Source organism: Canis lupus, chromosome 24 (genome assembly GCF_048164855.1).
Source record: "Canis lupus baileyi chromosome 24, mCanLup2.hap1, whole genome shotgun sequence".
NCBI lineage: Eukaryota > Metazoa > Chordata > Mammalia > Carnivora > Canidae > Canis > Canis lupus.
The window spans coordinates 27150416-27173246 of record NC_132861.1 but is presented as its reverse complement, the minus strand read 5'-3'; the positions used below and the strand labels follow the sequence as shown (position 1 = coordinate 27173246).

Sequence of the window (22831 nt, the reverse complement as noted above, 5' to 3'; positions counted from 1 at the left end):
TTGAGGAGCAAAGGGAAAAGCTTGGGGGTTACTTAAATCAAAAAGACTGCATAGATGTGACACTCCGAACTCTGACAGTAGGTTCTTCTAAGCTGATGAAGAAGATTTGCAATATTGGTAGAAAGCTAAAAAAATCTGAGACTCAGAACTCTGGTGACAGCACACCAGACAGCTATGCTGCTATCTCTCAGTCTGACAATGAAGTTGGTCTGGAGTAAATTTAATAATAATAATAATTATTATAGCTATAATGTAAACAAATAAATGTTATATATAATAGTATATACATTTACTACGTAAAGCTGCCAATGTAAAACATGTTGAGGTGATATTGACATCAAAAAGTAGATAGATGTCTGGATTTCCAAACTCTCACTCATTCTCCCTGTTCCCTATAGGAAGAAGGCTGGTAGAGCAGAAATGCGATCCCTGTAATGCAGTGTACAAAATGGGAAGGGGATTTGAAGCTGAGAAGCAGTAACTTAAAAACACATACACAATCCACGTGCCATGCCTTTCCCCAGAAAATATAGACAAATTTTTGGAAAAACAAATCTTCTAATTGTTTAAAATAATGAAGAGTAAGTATAAATATTTTAGGGATTGCCTTTTTTAATGCACATTTATTTGGGTACATTCTTTGTGACTGATGGCCTTTGTTTCCCACTTGGGCCAACTGTTACGCTAGATTGACTCTTAAGAGTTTGCTGTGATTTTGAAGGCTGAGCTGAAAGCTTTTGCTGTGATTTTGAAGGCTGAGCTGAAAGCTTTTGCTGTGATTTTAAAGGCTGAGCTGAAAGCTTTTGCTGTGATTTTGAAGACTGAGCTGAAAGCTGTTGCTGTGATTTTGAAGTCTGAGCTGAAAGCTGTTGCTGTGATTTTGAAAACTGAGCTGAAGGCTTTTGCTGTGGCTTTGCAGGCTGAGTCGGAGCTTTTTTCTGTGGCTTTGCAGGTTGAGTCGGAGCCTTTTGCGGTGGCTTGGCAGGCTGAGTAGGAGCCTTTTGTGGAGGTTTTGCAGGTGAAGGTGGAATCATTTTCTGTGGCTTTGGGGGTGGAGGTGGGACTTTTTTCTCTGGCTTTGCAGGTGGAGGTGGAACCATTTGCGGTTGTTTATCAGGTTGAGCCGGAACTTCTTTTTTCTTTCTCCTTATACAAAGACAAAGAAGACAACATAATAAAAGAAGCAACCAAAAAAGTGAGGCTATTAACAAGTACTTCTTCTTTATCTTTTCTCTCTTAGGGGGTGGGCCACTATCAATACTACCTCCATTGCCCCTAATGAGGCAGTTGGGTGGGTCCCAGAAAGAGTTGCAATGGCAGTGATGTTTATTGTTGCAAATGCCCCTCATGTTACAGAATTTAGGCGTACAATTACTATCCAAGCCAGATAAATGGACACACTTCCTGTTCATGCAGATATGTTCTGGGCCACACTCTGTGCCATCTTTCACTTCTCCAAGATCAGGTATGGTCATCCCGAAGTGGTAGTCGATACCCCAGCAGATGACATTATTGAAGTGAGTATGAATCACGGTGGAATGGTCTCTCAAAAGGGGCATTTGTGTCACTTTATCACACTGAATTCTCCCACACTGGCTGTCTGAGACATTACATTTTATATATGTAGACTTGAGGATGCCGCAGTTCCCAAAACGGTCCCCACGAGTGTTCATGCTATTGTAGCAACTAGGACTTGCACTTATTGCATCTTCGCCAAAAATCTGCTTACACTGATCATTGCGGTTGTTACATTTCTTTTCATAGCAATAGGCACTTTCATTACAGGGAATTCCATCCTCCACATATACATCCTTTGGGCAAAATGGGGATCTTCCATCGCACCACTCTGGAAGATCACATTCACTGACCTCTTTTCTACACATTATTCCTGGTGGTAATAACTGGCAGTCTTTGCAACAAAGCCCAAAAGCACAAATAGACCCATAGGTCAGAGTGCAGTTTGTCAGACAGCAGGCATCTGTTGAACAACTCTGTAAAGATCCACAGTCACACTCCTCATCTGCTTCAACAATACCATCCCCACAACGCTTCTTTGAAAATATGTCCTTTGGATGTGTCTTGTAGAACAAACATTGTGCAAACTGTAAACTATATGACCAAAAATAAGAATAACTACAATTGCTAAATGCAGTTACTGGTGGGTTTGAAACATGCATTATACATTTAGGATGTCCACACTTACAAAAGGCATCATCATGAGTCATACCCAGATTATGGCCAAGATGATGAGCTATTGCAATTGCAATCTTGTTCAAGGTTTTATTTGTAGTAGTAATAATTGCACAACTTTGCAATGGCTGACACATTCCATTACGATAACCTAAACCACTCATTCCTCGTACTGTTTGATTTATAAAAAGATGTACAGTATCATGTTGCAGGCGCAAACCAAAGTTACTATTTTTCCAAACGCAGAAATATCTCAGAGATCTATGTGCATCATTTACTTGAACATAGTTTCTTTCAGTCCAGAACTCCAAACCAAACAATGACAGTTTAAGACCCATTCCATCATAAATGGAATCCACTATATTTACCATAGCATATAGGTCCTCATTAAACTTTGAAATATTCTTTTTTATATGAACATATAGACTGTGGTCCACCACCACTGCTAATTCCATAATATACATATGGACCCACCAGCTGGAATAAGCACTTTGCTTCTGAGTAGAATTATTCATCTTTTGAGACTCCAGTTGGGATACAGTTTCCTCTTGCATAAAATCAGAGTTCATGCCTGAAATTTGAGTCTTCTCACTATCCATTTTATACACCAGATGTTCAAATTTAGTAGAAAAAGTCATGGGCTTAATTTCATAAGCAAAGTCATTTATCTGTAACAATCCTTGAAAGCCACCAGAACAGGAACTGAGAGAAACCAGGGATTCTGGGTCCCCCTCCACATAACCGTGGTAGTAGCAGTCCTTTGGAACAAAGGGTTGGTCCTCGAGGAGAGCACCTTGGTCTGTGTAGGTGAACACTGGGAGGTGTCTAGACAGCAAATACTTCTTGGCCTTCATGTGGACAATGTGTCTCCTGCCCCCAAAACGCAGGCTGTAAGAGAGCCAGCCAGAAGGCTTCATGCCTCTGCTGGTGTCAGGTATCTTCAAAGGAATCACTACTTCTGGGGTATTCTGATATTGGGGGTCTTCAGCCTGGGGGTATTCACAAAAGGACAGAAATACCCCAAGCCAGGGTAGCAGGGGTATGATCCTCATGTACAGCAGAGCTTTAGTCAGAGTCATTATGAAACCACCATTATGGAAATATTGGTCCAGAAAAGAAGGCAGGCAAAACTTGAGGTCATAGATGCTCTGGCTTCTTATCCTGTGCTGGTCAGTGTGCCGGGCTAATTGTTAAGGATCTATCTTCTGGCAGAGTTGAACCATTAGAGTATCAGCCCTATAAGTAAAACAAAAAGCAACATATGGCTGAACGTGGTTATGCCTGGTGGAGAAAAAGAGAAAGTCATACAATAAAGATATTAGTGTTTTGACCAAGGAATGACTCAGGAAACTACCTAGAATTTGTTCTTAAGTATTGAAAGAGCAGAAGGGGGATAAGGGTATACAGAAGAATGAAAACTGGCCATAGATTTATAGTTAGTAAACCTAGATGATGAGAAAATAAGGATTTACTGTATTATTTTATAAATATGCATATGCATAAACATTTCCAAAATAAGTAGTTAAAATAAAAGGGTCTTTTTTTTAAAAAATAAAAATAAAACAAAAAGTCTTAAGGATAAGGTGATCATATATTGCTGAGAATGTTTCAGTTTATACATGCTAAATTGGCATAAATAATAGTACCTCTTTTTTAACGTAAATGATAAATTACTTATTACCTAAGATACATATTTTTAAAAAATCAGTCTTATGTTATTTTTTAATCTCTCTTATGGTGCTTACCATATACTTCCCCAGAACAAAAAAAAATGTTTATTTTCATTTCTTTTTTCTTCCCTACATTGTTCTTTTTACTAAGCTTTTCTGGAAATACTAGAACATTATTTGTGTCTTTCACAAATTTTAGTATCTCCTATAATGTCTATCTTAACTCTTTATATAACAAAAATGGTTGACTTGACTTTTTTTATTCCTTGGAGTGTTACTCAAAGGTGTTTATACTTTATTACATTTTTAATGCAAAACATTATTCAAAAATTATGGCCAATTTAGTTTCTGGAATGAGGTCACATAAACTCATTTTCCCTGTTTGTTCCCTCTAAATACAACTAAATACTCTGAAAGTAATTCAGTGAAAAAAATAAAACAACCTCTGAAAGCTAAAAATCAAAAGGCAGACTGCCTAGACACTTCTAGACTTGAGGAATGATAACCAGGTGAATTCACTGAGTTTTCTTTTAATTTCTCATGTATATCTTCCAAATTGGGTGCTGGAGAGGCCTTTAACACAGAACCACCAGCACAGACAAAAACCTCAAGAATAGTTTTCTCTTTCTGGATAAATGACAGAGAATGAAAAAAGCATAATAAAAAAAATAGTAAGGTGTTCTAACACCTGCTCTTGAGCCAAGACACACACACGTGTGATTCAGAGTGGCAACTTCAAAGACTTATAGGCTAATCCCAAACATAGTCCATAGTCACTGCACTGATGGACTGTTTAATCCCCCTATTTTGGCAATATAATAGCCTTGGTAGGCAAGCCTAATCCTCATCAATAACCAGATAATTAGTTAACTTATCTGCCTTCAGAGGCAGCAGAAAAATCCAAACAATCTGACCCAATGTCAACTCAACAACTAGGGCAGAAAATATAAGGCTCTCATAAAGCCTGATATCTCCCATCTTTCTACCAAGTGACATAAAGAAACAGAAGTCTGCGGGCTTCTGCTCTTCCTGCCTCCAGATCTGAGCATGGACCAATGACACGAGGTGGTCCAGAAAAGGCATCAGACTAGATCAAGCAGATAAAAGGGATCACTGGACTCCTAGTCAGATAGAGATCACTGTTAATTATTCAGTCAAAAGAGAGAAAAAGACTGGAAAAGAATGAGGAAAACAAAGGACTTATAGAACATCAACAAGAAGATCAAGATCCACATGATGGGAGTCCCAGAATGAGAAGAGTGAGGTCCAGTAAACTCCTTCAAAGAAATAATGGCTGAAAATATCCAATATCTAAGGAATGAAATGGACATTCAGATACACAAAGCCCCAAATGTATCAAGTAAAAGGAACCAAAGAAATCCATGCCAAGACTCACCATAATCAAATTGTAAAAGGTCAAAGACAAAAAAATTTGAAAGTGGTGAGAGCAATATGTCATATACAGAAGAATCACCATTAAAACTATGAGTGAAAGTTTGAACTGAAATTTTGCAGGTTTGGAAGCAGTGAAATGATGTAGTCAAAACATTTAAAGAAAAAAAAAAACCTATCAAGAATACTATATTTGGCAAAATTGTCTTTTAAAATAAAGGAGATATTTATATCCAGACAAACAGAAGAACCCCCTTATGAGAAATACTAAAATGAGTTTTTCATGTTGAAATAAAAGAATGCTAAATAGTAACATGAAAGCATGAAAAACATGAAATAGATTATATACATGTATGTTCATATATAAATATATATACATATATTCACATACACATATATACAGATATGGTATGATTCTATGGTGGGTTAATCACTTTTAATTCTAGTAAAAAAAAGATAAAAGCATGCAAAATAACTATAACTATAAAAAGTCAAAATATGCACAGTAAGAATAGATGTAAATTGTGACAATAACATAAAATATGAGCTGAAGAAAAGATGAAGTATAGAATTTTGGTACGTTATTGGGCTTAAGTTGTTATCAGTTTAACATAGACTACCTTAACTATAAGATATGTTATGTAAGCCCCAAGGTAACCACACACATAGACACACAAACACAAACTATAGCAATTACACAAAAGAAAAAAAGAAACCAAGAATATCAATATGCACACAGAAAATCAACAAAACACAAAAGATTAATAGGAAAGTAACAAAATATCAATATCAAATTGTTCCTTATTGATAATAATTTAAAGTTAAACTCTCCATTGGAAGACACGAAGTAACTGAATGGATTTTAAAAATAAGGCTCAATATATAAGCTGTGTAGAAAAAACTCACTTTAAATTAAAAAAAAACCACACAACTAAAAGAAAATATCGGAAAAAGATTCTCCATATAAACAGTCACCAAAAGAGAGTAGGAATGAATATACTTATATCTGGCGGAAGAGAGTCTAAGTCAAAACTGAAAGAAGAGATGCATACATATATACATATATATGCATCCAACACCAGCACATCTAACTATGTAAACATTCACAGAACTGAAGGGAGAAATTGATAGCATTATAGTAAAGTAGGAAATTTCAATACCCCACTTTCAATACACAATAGAACCTCCGGGTTACATATCAACAAGGAAATAAAGGATTTGAATAGCACTAAAGACTAAATCTATCTAAGAGACATATACAGAATATTCTACCCAATGGCAGCAGGATACAAATTATTCTCAAGTACCCACAGATATTTCTCCATAATAGATCACATATTTGGTCACAAAACAAATCTTGACAAATGCAAAAATATTAAATTACACCAAGGTATATTTTGTAATTATAATGTAATGAAACTAGACATCAAAAACAGAAAGAAAAGCAGAAAATTCACAAACTGTTTGAAAAATTGAAACATTCTGGGACAGCATGGATCAACAAAGAAATCAATAAACAAAATAAACTAGAAAATACCTTGATAAGAATAAAAATGAAAACACACATACTAAACTTTATGGGATGCAGGAAAAGTTGTTTTAGAAGTAAAGCTTATAGTGATAGATGCCTCAAGAAATAGAAAGACCTCAAATAACTTAATTATACACTTCAAGGAACTAGAAACAGAACAAACAAAGCTGAAAGCTGGTAGAAAGAGGGAAATAACAAGCATCAGAGCATAAATAAATGAAACAGAGACTTAAAAGACTAGAAAAATATCACTAAAACTAAGAGTTAGTTCTTGGAAAAAATAAGAAAAATTGATAAACCTTTAGTTTGACTCAACAAGGAAAAAAAAAGAGGGCTCAAATAAATAAACAATGAAAGAGATGTTGCAACTGATACCACAGTAGTCCCTTATGATCCCTTATGATCCACTACTATAAATAATTATACACCATGATCAAGAAGGATTTATCTGTGGGATACAAACGTGGTTAAAATGTAAAAATCAATTACTGTTATATACCACATTAAGATAATTAAGGATAAAAATGTGATCATCTAAAAGGATGTAGAATAAGTGTTTGGTACAATTAAACAATTTTCATGATAAAAACTCTCAAAAAACTAGGAAGAGAGCAAGATTACCTCAGCATAATAAAGGTTGTGTATGAAATCCAACAGCTAAAATTTTACTCAATTGTGAAAAAAAAGAGAAACTTTTTCCTCTAAGATCAGGAGCAAAGTGAGAATGCCCATTCTCACTATCCTTGTTCATCATACTACTGGAAACCCCAGCCAGAGTAATTAGGCCACAAAAAGAAATAAAAGCATCCAAATTGGAAAGGAAGAAGTAAAATTGTCTTCTTTTTGCAGTCAACACGATCCTATACACAGAAAACCATAAAAATTCTATTTAAGAAAACAGTTAAAAATAATATAGGAATTCATTAAAGATGCAGAACACAAAATTGACGTGAAAATCAATTGCATTATCATGTACTGACGATGAATAATCTGAAAGGAAATTAGAGAAACAATCTCATTTATAGTTGCACAAAAGAAATAAAATACTTAGGAATAAATTTCAACAGGTGAAAGACTTGTACACTGAAAACTATAAAACATATGTAGACAGGGAGGGGCAAGATGCGGAAGAGTAGGGTCCCCAAATCACCTGTCCCCACCAAATTACCTAGATAACCTTCAAATCATCCTGAAAATCTACGAATTCGGCCTGAGATTTAAAGAGAGACCAGCTGGAATGCTACAGTGAGAAGAGTTCGCGCTTCTATCAAGGTAGGAAGACGGGGGAAAAAGAAATAAAGAAACAAAGGCCTCCAAGGGGGAGGGGCCCGCGAGGAGCCGGGCTGAGGCCGGGGCGAGTGTCCCCAGGACAGGAGAGCCCCGTCCCGGAGATGCAGGAGCTGCACCGACCTTCCCGGGCGGAAAGGGGCTCGCGGGGAGCTGGAGCAGGACCCGGGAGGGCGGGGATGCCCTCGGGCTCCCGGGGACAGTAACAGACACCTGCGCACCCAGGAGAGTGCGCCGAGCTCCCTAAGGGCTGCAGCGCGCACGGCGGGACCCGGAGCAGCTCGGAGGGGCTCGGGGGCGGCTCCGCGGAGGGGGCTGCGGGGCAGGAGCGCGAATCCACCAGCGCAGGCTCCGGAGCACAGGGCGCCGGGACACAGCCCAGGATCCGGCCTCCCCCGGGACAGGCAGAGGCCGGGAGGGCCCAGGACAGCGAGGACGCTCCTGCCCCGAGCTGAGCAGAGCAACGGCCCCGCCCCGGAGCCTCCAGGCCCTGCAGACGGAGAGCTCTGGAGTTCCTGCGGAAGCTGACTCCAGGGCTCCAGAGCTGCGGCAACCACTGCGGTTGTTCCTCCTGGGGCCTCACGGGGTAAACAACCCCCACTGAGCCCTGCATCAGGCAGGGGACAGAGCAGCTCCCCCAAGTGCTAACACCTGAAAATCAGCACAGCAGGCCCCTCCCCCAGAAGACCAGCTAGACGGACAGTGGAAAAACAAATTATTGACCAAGCAGCACTGGAAAGTTCCAGGGGAAGTCAAGGGACTTAGTATACAGAATCAGAGGATACTCCCCCTTGTTTTTTGTTTTTGTTTTTGTTTTTGTTTTTTTTTGCTTGTTGATTTCCGTTTGCTTCCCCCCTTTTTTATTTCTTTTTCTTTTTTCCCCTTTTTCTTCTTTTTTCTTCTCTTCTCTTGTTTTCTTCCTTTTTTCTTTTTCTTTCCTTCTTTCTCTTCTTTCTTTTTCTCCTTTTCCCAATACAACTTGTTTTTGGCCACTCTTTACTGAGCAAAATGACTAGAAGGAAAACCTCACCTCAAAAGAAAGAATCAGAAACAGTCCTCTCTCCCACAGAGTTACAAAATTTGGATTACAATTCAATGTCAGAGGCCAATTCAGAAGCACTATTATACAGCTACTGGTGGCTCTAGAAAAAAAGCATAAAGGACTCAAGAGACTTCATGACTGCAGAATTTAGATCCAATCGGGCAGAAATTAAAAATCAATTGAATGAGATGAAATCCAAACTAGAAGTCCTAACGATGAGGGTTAACGAGGTGGAAGAACGAGTGAATGACATAGAAGACAAGTTGATGGCAAAGAGGGAAACTGAGGAAAAAAGAGACAATTAAAAGACTATGAGGATAGATTAAGGGAAATAAGTGACAGCCTGAGGAAGAAAAATCTACATTTAATTGGTGTTCCCGAGGGCGCTGAAAGGGCCAGAGGGCCAGATATGTATTTGAACAAATCATAGCTGAAAACTTTCCCAATCTAGGAAGGGAAACAGACATTCAGATCCAGGAAATAGAGAGATCCCGCCCCCCCCCCCCAAAAAAATCAATAAAAACTGTTCACGCCTCGACATTTAATAGTTAAGCTTGCAAATTCCAAAGATGTAGAAAAGATCCTTAAAGCAGCAAGAGGCAAGAAATCCCTGACTTTCATGGGGAGGAGTATTAGGGTAACAGCAGACCTCTCCACAGAGACCTGGCAGGCCAGAAAGGGCTGGCAGGATATATTCAGGGTCCTAAATGAGAAGACATGCAACCAAGAATACTTTATCCAGCAAGGCTCTCAATCAGAATGGAAGGAGAGATAAAGAGCTTCCAAGACAGGCAGGAACTGAAAGAATATGTGACCTCCAAACCAGCTCTGCAAGAAATTTTAAGGGGGACTCTCAAAATTCCCCTTTAAGAAGAAGTCCAATGGAACAATCCACAAAAACAGGGACTGAATAGATATCATGATGACACTAAACTCATATCTTTCAATAGTAACTCTGAATGTGAACGGGCGTAATGACCCCATCAAAAGGCGCAGGGTGTCAGACTGGATAAAAAAGCAGGACCCATCTATTTGCTGTCTACAGGAGACTCATTTTAGACAGAAGGACACCTACAGCCTGAAAATAAAAGGTTGTAGAACCATTTACCATTCAAATGGTCCTCAAAAGAAAGCAGGGGTAGCCATCCTTATATCAGATAAATAAAATTTACCGCGAAGACTGTAGTGAGAGATGAAGAGGGACACTATATCATACTTAAAGGATCTATCCAATAAGAGGACTTAACAATCCTCAATATATATGCCCCGAGTGTGAGAGCTGCCAAATATATCAATCAATTAATAACTAAAGTTAAGACATACTTAGATAATAATACACTTATACTTGGTGACTTCAATCTAGTGCTTTCTACACTCAATAGGTCTTCTAAGCACAACATCTCCAAAGAAACGAGAGCTTTAAATGATACACTGGACCAGATGGATTTCACAGATATCTACAGAACTTTACATCCAAACTCAACTGAATACACATTCTTCTCAAGTGCACATGGAACTTTCTCCAGAATAGACCACACACTGGGTCACAAATCAGGTCTGAACTGATACCAAAAGATTAGGATCGTCCCCTGCATATTCTCAGACCATAATGCCTTGAAATTAGAACTAAATCACAACAAGAAGTTTGGAAGGACCTCAACACGTGGAGGTTAAGGACCATCCTGGTAAAAGATGAAAGGGTCAACCAGGAAATTAAGGAAGAATTAAAAAGATTCATGGAAACTAAGGAGAATGAAGATACAACCATTCAAAATGTTTGGGATGCAGCAAAAGCAGTCCTGAGGGAGAAATACATTGCATAACAAGCATCCATTCAAAAACTGGAAAGAACTCAAATACAAAAGCTAACCTTATACCTAAAGGAGCTAGAGAAAAAACAGCAAATAGGTCCTACACCCAGCAGAAGAAGAGTTAATAAAAATTCGAGCAGAACTCAACGAAATCGAGACCAGAAGAACTGTGGAACAGATCCACAAAACCAGAAGTTGGTTCTTTGAAAGAATTAATAAGAGAGATAAACTATTAGCCAGCCTTATTAAAAAGAAGACAGAGAAGACTCAAATTAATAAAATCATGAATGAGAAAGGAGAGATCAATACCAACACGAAGGAAATACAAACGATTTTAAAAACATATTATGAACAGCCATACGCCAATAAATTAGGCAATCTAGAAGAAATGGACACATTCCTGGAAAGCCACAAACTACCAAAACTGGAACAGGAAGAAATACAAAACCTGAACAGGCCAATAAACAGGGAGGAAATTGAAGCAGTCATCAAAAACTTCCCAAGACACAAAAGTCCAGGGCCAGACGGCTTCCCTGGGGAATTATATCAAACATTTAAAGAAGAAATCATACCTATTCTACTAAAGCTGTTTGGAAAGATAGAAAGAGATGGAGTACTTCCAAATTCGTTCTATGAGGCCAGCATCACCTTAATTCCAAAACCAGACAAAGACCCCACCAAAAAGGAGAATTACAGACCAATATCCCTGATGAACATGGATGCAAAAATTCTCAACAAGATACTAGCCAATAGGATCCAACAGTACATTAAGAAAATTATTCACCATGACCAAGTAGGATTTATCTCTGGGACACAAGGCTGGTTCAACACTAGTAAAACAATCAATGTGATTCATCATATCAGCAAGAGAAAAACCAAGAACCATATGATCCTCTCATTAGATGCAGAGAAAGCATTTGACAAAATACAGCATCCATTCCTGATCAAAACTCTTCAGAGTTAGGGATAGAGGGAAGATTCCTCAACATCTTAAAAGCCATCTATGAAAAGCCCACAGCAAATATCATTCTCAATGGGGAAGCACTGGGAGCCTTTCCCCTAAGATCAGGAACAAGACAGGGATGTCCACTCTCACCACTGCTATTCAACATAGTACAGGAAGTTCTAGCCTCAGCAATCAGACAACAAAAAGACATTAAAGGCATTCAAATTGGCAAAGAAGAAGTCAAACTCTCCCTCTTTGCCGATGACATGATACTCTATATAGAAAACCCAAAAGCCACCCCAAGATTGCTAGAACTCATACAGCAATTCGGTAGTGTGGCAGGATACAAAATCAATGCCCAGAAGTCAGTGGCATTTCTATACACTAACAATGAGACTGAAGAAAGAGATATTAAGGAGTCAATCCCATTTACAATCACACCCGAAAGCATGAGATACCTAGGAATAAACCTAACCAAATAGGTAAAGGATCTATACCCTAAAAACTATAGAACACTTGTGAAAGAAATTGAGGAAGACACAAAGAGATGGAAAAATATTCCATGCTCATGGATTGGCAGAATTAATATTGTGAAAATGTGAATGTTACCCGGGGCAATTTACAGGTTTAATCCAATCCCTATCAAAATACCATGGACTTTCTTCAGAGAGTTGGTACAAATTATCTTAAGATTTGTGTGGAATCAGAAAAGACCCCGAATAGCCAGGGGAATTGTAAAAAAGAAAACCAGAGCTGGGGGCATCACAGTGCCAGATTTCCAGTTGTACTACAAAGCTGTGGTCATCAAGACAGTGTGGTACTGGCACAAAAACAGACACATAGATCAATGGAACAGAGCAGAGAATCCAGAAGTGGACCCTGAACTTTATGGTCAATAATATTGTTAAAGGAGGAAAGACTATCCACTGGAAGAAAGACAGTCTCTTCAATAAATGGTGCTGGGAAAATTGGACATCCACATGCACAATAATGAAACTAGACCACTCTCTTTCATCATACATGAAGATAAACTCAAAATGGATGAAAGATCTAAATGTGAGACAAGATTCCATCAAAATCCTAGAGGAGAACACAGGCAACACCCTTTTTGAACACGGCCACAGTAACTTCTTGCAAGATACATCCACGAAGGCAAAAGAAACAAAAGCAAAAATGAACTATTGGGATTTCATCAAGATAAGAAGCTTTTGCACAGCAAAGGATACAGTCAACAAAACTAAAAGACAACCTACAGAATGGGAGAAGATATTTGCAAATGATGTATCAGATAAAGGGCTAGTTTCCAAAATCTATAAAGAACTTCTTAAACTCAACACCAAGGAAACAAACAATCCAATCATGAAATGGGCAAAAGACATGAAGAGAAATCTCACAGAGGAAGACATAGACATGGCCAACATGCACATGAAAAAATGCTCTGCATCACTTGCCATCAGGGAAATACAAATCAAAACCACAATGAGATACCACCTCACACCAGTCAGAATGGGGAAAATTATCAAGGCAGGAAACCACAAATGTTGGAGAGGATGCGGAGGAAAGGGAACCCTCTTACAGTGTTGGTGGGAATGTGAACTGGTGCAGCCACTCTGGAAAACTGTGTGGAGGTTCCTCAAAGTGTTAAAAACAGACCTGCCCTATGACCCAGAAATTGCACTGTTGGGGATTTACCCCAAAGACACAGATGCAATGAAACGCCAGGACACCTGCACCCCAATGTTTCTACCAGCAATGTCCACGATAGCCAAACTGTGGAAGGAGCCTCGGTGTCCATCGAAAGATGAGTGGATAAAGAAGATGTGGTTTATGTATACAATGGAATATTCCTCAGCCATTAGAAACAACAAATACCCACCATTTGCTTTGATGTGGATGGAACTGGAGGGTATTATGCTGAGTGAAATGAGTCAATCGGAGAAGGACAAAGATTATATGTTCTCATTCATTTAGGGATTATAAATAATAGTGAAAGGGAATAGAAGGGAAGGGAGAAAAAATGGGTAGGGAATATCATAAAGGGAGACAGAACATAAAGACTCCTAACTCTGGGATACGAACTAGGGGTGGTGGAAGGGGAGGAGAGTGGGGATTGGGGATGAATAGGTGACGGGCACTGAGGGGGGCACTTGACAGGATGAGCACTGGGTGTTATTCTGTATGTTGGCAAATTGAACACCAATAAAAAATAAATTTATTATTAAAAAATATATAAAAGATATGTAAATGAAATTAAAGAAGACACAAACCAATGGCGGGACATCCCAAGTTTCTGAATTGGAAGACTTACTATTGTTAAATTGTCCACATTACCCATCAAAATCTAAATATTAGAAAAAATTCCCATGCTATCTCTATCAAAATCTCTATTGCAATTTTACAGAAATCGAAAAAATAATACTAAAATTCATATGAAACCACAAAAGGCTACAAATAACCAAATAAATCTTGAGAAAGAAGAAAAAATCAAGAGGGCCTGATTCTGAAATATATTACCAAGCTACCATAATCAAAATAATATGGTACCATCAAAAAGGCAGAAAATCAATGGGACAGGACAGAGAGCTTAGAATGTAATCTACACATATATAACCAGCCCAACTTTGATTAGGTTACCAGGAATACCAACAATGGATAAAAGAGAGTCTTGTCAACAAATGATGTTGGGAAAAGTGGTTATGCATATGTAAAAGAATGAAATTGTACTGTTATACCATACACAAAAATCAACTCAATTGATAAGGGGGTACAGAGGAGAGGATAGAATGGAAGTCATCAATCAATGGGTATAAAGTTTCAGATAAACAAGATCAATAAGTTCTGTATATTTATTCCATAAGATTGTACCAACAGTAAATCATAATATGAAAGAGAAATGAAATTTAACCAATGCCAATATTGAGATAAACTATATGCTAAAATTATGTGACCAGAATTTTAAAGCAGCCATTATAAAAACAACTTAAATAAGCAGTTATGAATTCTCTTAAAACAAATGAAAACAGAAAATCTCAGCAGAGAAATAGCGATAATAAAAAAAGAACAATTGAACATCCATAGGTAAATAAAATAAACCTCAACTAAAACTTACATCTTAAACAAAAAAAAATCTCAAAATTGATCACTTACTTAAATGTTAAATGGAAAACTATAAAACTTTTAGAACAAAATATAAGAGAAAAATCTTCAGGGCTTCTGGGTGGCTTAATCAGTTAAGCATCCGATTCTTGATTTTGGCTCAGGTCATGTTCTTGGGGTCATGGGACCCAGCCCCATGTCAAGCTCCAAGCTCAGTGAGGAGTCTGCTTAAGATTCTCTTTCTCCTTCTGCCCCTCCCCCACATGCAACCCATTCACACTTTCTCATTCTCTCTCTCAAAAAAAAAAAAAAAAGAAAAAAGAAAAATTTTCATAATCTAGGACTAAGCAAGAAGTTCTCAGACTTGACTTTAAAATCAAAATCCAATCAAGGAAAAGTTGATGGTTGTACCATATAAACAAATTAGCAAACAAATAAATTTCCAGGCCAAAAATTCAATAAAGAGGATAAAAAGGAGTTATTACATACTGGGTGAAAATATTTTTAAATCACATATTTGTAAAAGAAATTGATTCCATAACATATAAATAACTCTCAAAGTCAATTTTATAAAATAAGCAATCTGATTACAAAATGGTCAAAAGGCATAAATAAATATTTTATCAAGGAGATTATATAGATGTATAACAAGAACATAAAAGTATCATCCACATAATTAGCCAGCAGAGAAATTTAAATTTAGACCAACAGAACTGTCATTATACACTTGTTAGAATGGCTAACATAAGAAATTCATCAGGAATGTTCTGTGATTTCTAGATCTCTCCTTTCATAAAAAGCAACAATAATATTATTTCTATTCACACTTTTTCATGGAGAATTCCCAATACCTGCTCCTTTTATTAAAACCTGGCTCTGGGGATCCCTGGGTGGCACAGCGGTTTAGCACCTGCCTTTGGCCCGGGGCGTGATCCTGGAGACCCGGGATCAAATCCCACGTAGGGCTCCCGGTGCATGGAGCCTGCTTCTCCCTCTGCCTATGTCTCTGCCTCTCTCTCTCTCTGTGTGTGCCTATCATAAAAAACAAAACAAAACAAAACAAAACAAAACAAACAAACAAACAAAAAACCTGGCTCTGGAGCCACTCTGGTGGCTCAGCGGTTTAGCGCCACCTTCAGCCCAGGATGGGATCCTGGAGACTCCTGAATCGAGTCCCGTATCAGGCTCCTGCATGGAGTGGAGCCTGCTTCTCCCTCTGCCTGTGTCTCTGCCTCTGTCTCTCTCTCTCTGTGTCTCTCATGCATAAATAAATAAAATATTAAAAAAAAAAAACTGGCTCTCAACAGTTTGAAGCCTTATGATGTGGAAGCTTCCATATGCAATATGGTTCAGAGGCTAGAGCCTTTCTTCAATTGTCAGTGACAATTCCAAATCACAAATTCAAGAACCACTTAATTGCTTTTGACTTTGGTTCTTACTCTTCTGTAAACCTTCCAAATCAATCCTACATAAACTTCAATATGTATTTTTTTCATTTATTTCTCAAAATATGTATTTTTTATTTAAATTTATTTCTCAAAATCATAGAAACTTTAACTGAATATCTTTTCTTTTATTACCATAATTTTTCAGTAACTTACTGGCTTTTACTTCTGTCCCTAGAAAGTCTTATTTCAGACTTCACCAATTCAACCAATTGGATTGGCCAAAATCCTCAACACAAACTAGATTGATGCTGACACCTGCTTTCTCTGACACCAAAGTGGCCAGCATTGATGGAACAAAAGAAACAACAACAAGCAGAGAATATCACTTCTAGGTGAAGCTTAAAAGCAGGAGACAAACAGAATTGGTGTGTTATATCCTGAGACTAACAAATTCATGACACATTTTGAACCTTCTGTTTTTTCAATGCATATATTTTGTTCTTTTATCCAGTGCCTTTATAACTCTCTGACTTCCAACACTTCTTCATGGTGCTTGGAAGCATTTCTAGTGCTAACAAGAAGACATCTAATTTCACAAAATACCTGGAGAAAGGAACAACATTAGATAAAATTTCTGAGGCAAACATGTCTAGCATGAGTAAAACCCTAATATTTTTATTTGCTTTCTGTCTTTCCTTGATTTAAAAAATATTTAAATATAATTTGCTTGAGATATATACACATACACACATATTTGCTACATATTATCGAATATCATTTTCAAGAAAGAAAGGAATTCTGAAAGATATTTCATTGTTGATAGCCCAAACCATGTAAATCTTTATTAAATTTATTCCTTAAGGGCAGCCCGGGTGGCTCAGCGGTTTAGCACTGCCTTCAGCCCAGGGCCTGATCCTGGAGGCCTGAGATCTAGTCCCACATCAGGCTCCCTGCATAGAGCCTGCTTCTCCCTCTGCCTGTCTCTGTCTGTCTCTCTCTCTCTCATGAATAAATAAATAAAATCTTTAAAAAAATTTATTCCTTAAACTTCAGGCTGGAAAGAAATCATAAGAAATGCTGGCTGAGGTTATGCACAGAAAGAGTAGTTATTTATGACTCCTCTAATCTTAGAGGCTAGCTGTGGAGCATAGAAGAGATTTTCTCTGGGTACATATGACAGTTTGACACCTGTTGGTGTCTTCCATTCTAGTAGTCCAAGTCAGCAATATTCTCCTCACTGAACTTTTTCTGTTTCTCTGACTTCAGTCAAACCATCCTAATGGAACGAATTTGAACATGAGCATTTCATGTTCTTTAACTTAAAAAAATGACTATATAATAACATTTTGTTACCAGAATATTAGACAGAAGACCAAAGTAACAAAACACATCTATTATGAGAAAAAATTGGACTTATTAATTTTCTTATATTCTAGGCCAGATTAGAATAAAGAGTATAATGATCAGTTTAGTCATGTTATTAAACTAAATGACCCTGTGTTTTTGATAGTTTTGAATATCATTTTTTCTAAGCACTTACCCAGATAATTTTATTTTTATTGAGCAGCAAATAGTTAAGAAGAGTTCTATTATTTAGTATTGATTTAGTCTTTGAGTTTCTACTTACCTGCTGGATATCTAAATTTTAAGTTGTTTTATTTATTTAAAGAGAAATTATATATCACATATTCTAGCTTAGGAACTCTGGAAATACCTGTACATACCAATGGAATTTTGTATTGTGGATCACTCCTGATAGGTTAGTACATTTAACTATTGAAGAAATGTGAGCAACTGAGGAAGCAATTTTATGTAAGCTCAAAGAGCACTGATCCATCCACAAAACAAATCCCTAGTGATACTAAACTTATTTTATAGTCAAAATATTTGAGGCATATATGAAATTCTACCAGATAGAAATTTCAAATCCCCATCTTCTCTAAGTATTTGAGAGAAGTATCCTCTTTTATAGAATAATACACATTCATTGGGCACACAATGTAATAAAAATCTTTTTTAAGATTATTTATTTATCCATTACAGACACAGAGAGAGAGAGAGAGAGAGAGAGAGTGAGAGTGAGGCAGAGACACAAGCAGAGGGAGAAGCAGGCTCCATGCAGGGAGCCCGACGTGGGACTCGATCTTGGGTCTCCAGGATCACACCCTGGGCCAAAGTTGGTGGTAAACTGCTGGGCCACCGGGGCTGCCCTGTAATCAAAATCTTAACAAGGAAATATTGGAAGTATGTAGCTGACAAGGTATTAAATATTTTCTCAACATAGCCTGGTAAGAAAGTTTCCTGTAATCTTTGGGGCTGATATGTGATAGGTTTCTATTCTCCATATGCGACAGTCCACCCAGTGACCATGAACCCATCTGATTATTGCCTCTGTACTTTTAGAAATTTCTCCCATGGTGAAGCTTCTTTCACCCATGGTGAAATCCCATGGTGTCCTTCTTTCGACGAGTCTTGCCTTATGCTCCATTAAGCAGTGTTTTGACCACTAAGGCTTGGTTATTGCAACTTTCCTCCCAGAGGATCCAATTTCTTAATATCACTGTCCAAGGAAGAATTATTTGTAGCATTATTTGTTCAATGTATTTATAATATATTACTTCAAAGTTGTCAGTCTATAGCAACTGTTTTATGTTTAAATGAATAAACAATTCATAGAAGAATCATTAAAGAAAAATTAAATTATAAGGGATGTGCTTAAATTTTAAGGCTGAGACAGACAATTTTTTTTTTTTTTTTTATGATAGTCACACACACACACACACACAGAGGCAGAGACATAGGCAGAGGGAGAAGCAGGCTTCATGCACTGGGAGCCCAATGTGGGATTCGATCCTGGGTCTCCGGGATCATGCCCTGGGCCAAAGGCAGGCACCAAACCCCTGCACCACCCAGGGACCCCGAGACAGACAATTCTACTCTTCCTTACCGTTATTTTTTTATACAACTATAACAGAAAGCTCTTTGTTTGCCTCCCTTTATTATGCCTTTTCTTGTCATTATACCCATGGATTGGGTTATATGAAAAGTAATTAGCTTTAAAAAAAAATTTTACCCTCTCCTCCCTCTAGAATGTTCTATCAAACTCGTCTGCTTAGTCATTACAAGGCTCACTTCCTCTGTGAACCATTCTTTAATTTATCACTTCCTGGAATTGAGTGAGCAAATAGTTATATACTCTATTAAATTTTAAATCTCCATTACATGAATTAATATTATCCTAATTAAAGATGACTTTTCATTCTATTTTGTAACATTACATGCTATATATATGTAAACAGCACCCTAAAGAGGATATATATGATTCATTTTATGGACACTACATACTCAAAGCATTGGTTGAAAGAGATAATATATATTAGATTCTTTAAATTCTTTACCTCTATGAGCAACAGGTACTGTTTACAGTGTCATATTTTATACATTTCTTAGCTAGCAAGTTGAGTCAAATAAATAATGTAATACTCAGAAATACCCTGAAAATTTGTGACATTGTCTTCATGGCATTCAAAATCTAACATACTTAACATATTATTTTTAAAATGGTTCCCATAGCTACTTAGCAATAGCAAATATAATGTCTCTGTGATGTCCTTCATTACTCTTAAAAATCCCCAAACTCAGTGTACATAAAATTCTGATGATTTAAACAAATGGTGGTGAGCATGTAGTTTGCAAAGCAAGAGTATAAAAGTCTATCTGAACTATCTGAATCACAGGCCACTTTGAAAAGACACATTAAGGCAAATACATAGAGAGACAATAAGAAGATCAGTGGTTTCTGGGTTTGGGGTGGGGTGTGGATAGATAGGCACAGAACAGAGGATCTTTAGGGCAGTGAAAATGATATTATACTGATAGATATTTGTTAATGATTGTCCAAATCCATAGAATATATGACACAAAGAGTAAATCCTTTACAAAGAATTCTCTGATAAATCAGGCCTCAGTATCTGTTTTATAAGAACAAAGGATTTAATCTTTTTTTCCCCACTTAACCAAAATATTTATTGAACACTGACAATGTGCCAGAAATTCAACAAGTTATTGGGGTTACAGTGATAATAATAAAAAAAAATAGAAATAACTTGTCTCAAGTGGGTGAAATTTAAGTGTAAGAAAGAGCTAGCTGTGCAAAGAGCCAGAGGAGGAATTCACCAGATCATGAAAGTCTTAAGTGAAAATTTCAGAGAAGGAGCTCACTGTTTATTATGGAGTCACATAAGATAGAACATATTTAGAGAAAAGAAAAAACTAAGTGTTGTAGAAATTAACATTAGAGAACAAAGGAGAAGAAGCAACAAAGGAGACAAAGAATTAATAACTAGAGAATATGTTGTCATGAAAACAGGAAAAAGAGAGCCTGCCAGGTCAGGAAGATGAGTAGTGGACCTGCCTATTTGACATGATGGATCACAAATTATTAGGTACCTTGATAAGAAGAGTTTTACCTCTTTGATGGGCAGCATAGTGCATGAAAGAAGGAAGAGAGCATATGTGTACAGATATCCTTAGAGGAATTTTGCTGTCAAGATTATAAAGGCTACAGGAAGAGGAGTGTTTGTAATAAAGGTGTGATTTTAGATGATGGAGAAAGAGCACAATTGTGTACAGAAAAGATTGATCAAGTAGAAAGAGGAAAAGCTATAACGTTGGGTAGGAAACCAGTAAAGTGGAGAAAAGGGAGTGAGAGCTATATATCTAAAGGAAAATATCTTTGAAAAAACTGAAGAGGATATTGAACAGAACCAAATAGAATGATGTTTTTTTTTTTTTTAATTTTATTTATTTATTCATGAGAGACAGAGAGAGAGAGGCAGAGACACAGGCAGAGAAAGAAGCAGGCTCCATGCAGGAAGACCGATGCGAGACTTGATCCCCGGACTCCAGGATCACGCCCTGGGCTGAAGGGAGGAGCTAAATCGCTGAGCCAACCAGGCATCCCTAGGATGATGTTCTTTTTTTTTTTTTTTTTTTAAGATTTTATTTATTTATTCATGATAGACACAGAGAGAGAGAGGGAGGCAGAGACACAGGCAGAGGGAGAAGCAGGCTCCATGCCGGGAGCCGGACGCGGGACTCGATCCCGAGGGTCCAGGATCACGCCCTGGGCCAAAGGCAGGCGCCAAACCGCTGAGCCACCCAGGGATCCCCTAGGATGATGTTCTAAATGAAATTTCAAACCAATTGAAATGAAATGGTTTTTGTTAGGGTGAAGAAATCCCCAAACCTTGTATTTGTAGATTTATCTGTGGTTCTATGAAGGATTTTTGTTTGTTGAATTCTATTTCTCAGTAAGCTCTGAAGCTAGATTGTTAGCTAAGAGAGAACAATGGAAAGAAGTGGGAATTACAAAGAAGCTAAAAAACATTTTATTAGATATCACATTGGTGATGTATTTGTCTCTTATACCATAACTTCTTTTCTATAGCAAGGTTTGCACAAATCTTATTTAAGTAAATAAGTATAAACTTATTTAGATTTATAACCTTATCTCTCTAACTTATATTACTTGAAGTAAAATACCATTTTTATTTCTTCTAATTAATGTATTCTTTTCCCAGAACTTTATCCCACACAAAATATCTTACAAAAACAACTGCCTAGTAATATATATGAATGTATTGAGTTGGGTTGAGTCATACCTAACATTTACATGTCTATTTATTCTGTTAATTACTTAATTAGTTGTAATGAATTAAGAAGCTCAAGTTATGAAACACAGTGTCAAAAAGTCTGAAAACGGCCTATATTCCCAAGAAAAATATAGTATAAATCCTAAAGGCTTATCTCAAAACTAAGAATAGAGTATGGAGAGGTTGCCTTGCTTGATACTCTGGTGTTCTTTAATTCTGACCTGATATATTTATCTATATATATAGTGTATATATAGTAGATTTAATGCATATACTATATATGCTTATATATAGTATAAATAATGTATAATATCTAGAGATGTATAATAATATATAGGTGTAATATATAAAAAAACCAGTGCAGTTATAAAAGTTTTCTTAGGATTAGTGATATGGCAATAGTTCCTATACACCAGTTGGAACATCTAGAATTAGAAAAACAGGATACTTTCTCTGACATTTGATGACTTTCAACTAAAGACTGAGTAACCATCACTGTCCTGGTTATTAAAGACATAAAGATGACAAAAATATAATTCATTTCAGAGATGTATATACTACTTTATTGGGACTCAAGTATCATTAGTATGCCAAGGCTGCCATATTAAAGTACTACAGGCTGAGTGGCTTCAACAACAGAAATTTACTTTCTCATAGTTCTGGAGGCTAAAAGTCTGAGACCAAGGTGTTGGCAGGACTGATTCTGCTAAGGGTCATGGAGGAAGGGTCTGGACTATTTATTTCTCAAGCCATCTTTAAGCTTTCTTTTCCCTGACTCTTTACATTATCTTCACTCTGTAAATGTCTGGGTCAAATTTCTTTTT

At 37.2% G+C, this 22831-nt stretch overlaps 1 protein-coding gene across 4 annotated transcripts in view; it reads right to left on the bottom strand.

The window, feature by feature from the left end:
* Positions 1–592: 592 nt before the first annotated feature.
* The window catches only part of ADAM29 (ADAM metallopeptidase domain 29), a 71006-nt gene continuing 48767 nt past the window's right edge, over positions 593–22831 (bottom strand). For 3 of the 4 annotated variants that reach the window (XM_072796038.1, XM_072796041.1, XM_072796042.1), the window contains one exon: positions 593–3426. In XM_072796038.1, coding sequence (XP_072652139.1) covers positions 624–3269 — 2646 coding nt within the window. In that variant the 5' untranslated portion in view covers positions 3270–3426 and the 3' untranslated portion in view covers positions 593–623. Of the gene's footprint in view, positions 3472–22831 lie in introns of all 4 variants that reach the window. The other variant, XM_072796040.1, reaches the window with a different exon arrangement.